General features: G+C 53.4%; 1 protein-coding gene across 1 annotated transcript in view; it reads right to left on the bottom strand.

Moving 5' to 3' along the window:
• Nucleotides 1-328, bottom strand: part of LOC104835043 (scavenger receptor cysteine-rich type 1 protein M130-like) — a gene marked incomplete at both ends in the record, with an annotated part of 15799 nt that extends 15471 nt beyond the window's left edge. Inside the window, one exon of the mRNA XM_010572822.1 lies at nt 12-328. Within this exon, the coding sequence (XP_010571124.1) occupies nt 12-328 (317 nt within the window). The remainder of the gene's footprint in view (nt 1-11) is intronic.
• Nucleotides 329-1432: the final 1104 nt, after the last annotated feature.

Raw genomic sequence — 1432 nt, 5'->3', positions numbered from 1 at the left:
AACAGAAAGACCTGTGCAGCACATCCTGCATAGGAGATGGCCCTGGTGTCCCAGAGGGAGTTGGCCATGGCTTTGGGGACAGTGGTGGAGATGGAGCCCAGGTCAAGAACAGAGAGGTTGAGGAGGAAGAAGTACATGGGTGTGTGGAGGTGGTGGTCACAGGCTATGGCAGTGATGATGAGGCCGTTGGCCAGGAGGGCAGCCAGGTAGATGCCCAGGAAGAGCCAGAAGTGCAAGAGCTGCAGCTCCCGCGTGTCTGCAAATGCCAGGAGAAGGAACTGGGTGATGGAGCTGCCATTGGACATTTTCTTCCTCTGGGAATGGGGTGCTGTCAAAGTAGAAAAAAGACAGTGAAGAGTCAGGGCATTATTCTCAGAGCAATATCAAAGCCATTTCCCATAGACCCTCCCACTCTCACACACACAGACCCTTTTCCTTTTCTAGGAGACCTTCCTTCAGGTCTGTGGCTGGAGCCCTGCTTGGTGCTGGCCGAGCATGCAATGAAGAGCAGGGCCTCTGCCCATGGGCTCTTGAAAAGTCAGCCCTGCTCTGCAGCAGTGGGTTCATGGGATCGGTGCGGGCAGGGGCCAGTCTGGTGTTTGACTTCGTCAGCTGAAACTGCTCCTAACGCAGAAGGGCTTGTCAGCATCTGCACTCCCAGTGCTAAGGAACCAGGAAGGTAAAAGCAGCTTAAGAGTTTTAGGGTTTTTTTACAGCTGCTTACATCACCCCTGGGGAGTTTTCTTAGATCTCAGGAACCTTCCGCATTTCTGCTGCACTCCGGGAGAACAGCATGGGCCAGGCAAGTCAAGAGGATTGCCTGTGGCTTAGTGCAGAGAGAGGGGGAGCTGCTCTGTCCTTCTGTCTAGTTCCCACTTGCACTGTGCTTGCACCTTTCTGAGATGGAGGGTGATCACACTCCCATGTTTTACCCTGAAAAGCCACCAGACACTGCTGAGAGCAGAGACATCCACTGCAGACCACCAAATGTCTCCCCCTTTCTCAAAGTCTCAGCACCCTGCTTCTAGCCAAGGACACACCGGGCTCATTTCACCAACCCAAGAGCATTTCCTCAGTCCTAGCATCTCTGTGCTTCTCCATGGGGCTTTCAGATAACAGAAAGCTGCTATGAGACAGGTTTGCATCCTGCAGGGCAGCTGACAGCTTGGAAGGACACTCAGAGGTGACAGCCAAGTGACCTGATGTGACGGCATCTCTGTAAGGGAGAATCAGCTCATTCCCCAGCCCCACAGACAGCATTGAGCATAACCCCTCAGATGATAGGAAAGCTGGGACACTTGTTCCCATGGACACAGCTGCATGGGAGGACCCACAAGATCAGTGTGTGAGTCTGCAGCTGAAACTCCCACCCCCAGAGAGCCTGACAGCAGGAACAAGATAACAGTAACACAGACAAGTGGAGAACCAAGGA

The sequence above is a fragment of the Haliaeetus leucocephalus genome, unplaced genomic scaffold (genome assembly GCF_000737465.1).
Source record: "Haliaeetus leucocephalus isolate CR32 unplaced genomic scaffold, Haliaeetus_leucocephalus-4.0 Scaffold353, whole genome shotgun sequence".
Taxonomy (NCBI): Eukaryota; Metazoa; Chordata; class Aves; order Accipitriformes; family Accipitridae; genus Haliaeetus; species Haliaeetus leucocephalus.
The sequence above is the reverse complement of the archived record's forward strand: the minus strand, read 5'-3'. Positions and strand labels throughout refer to the sequence as shown.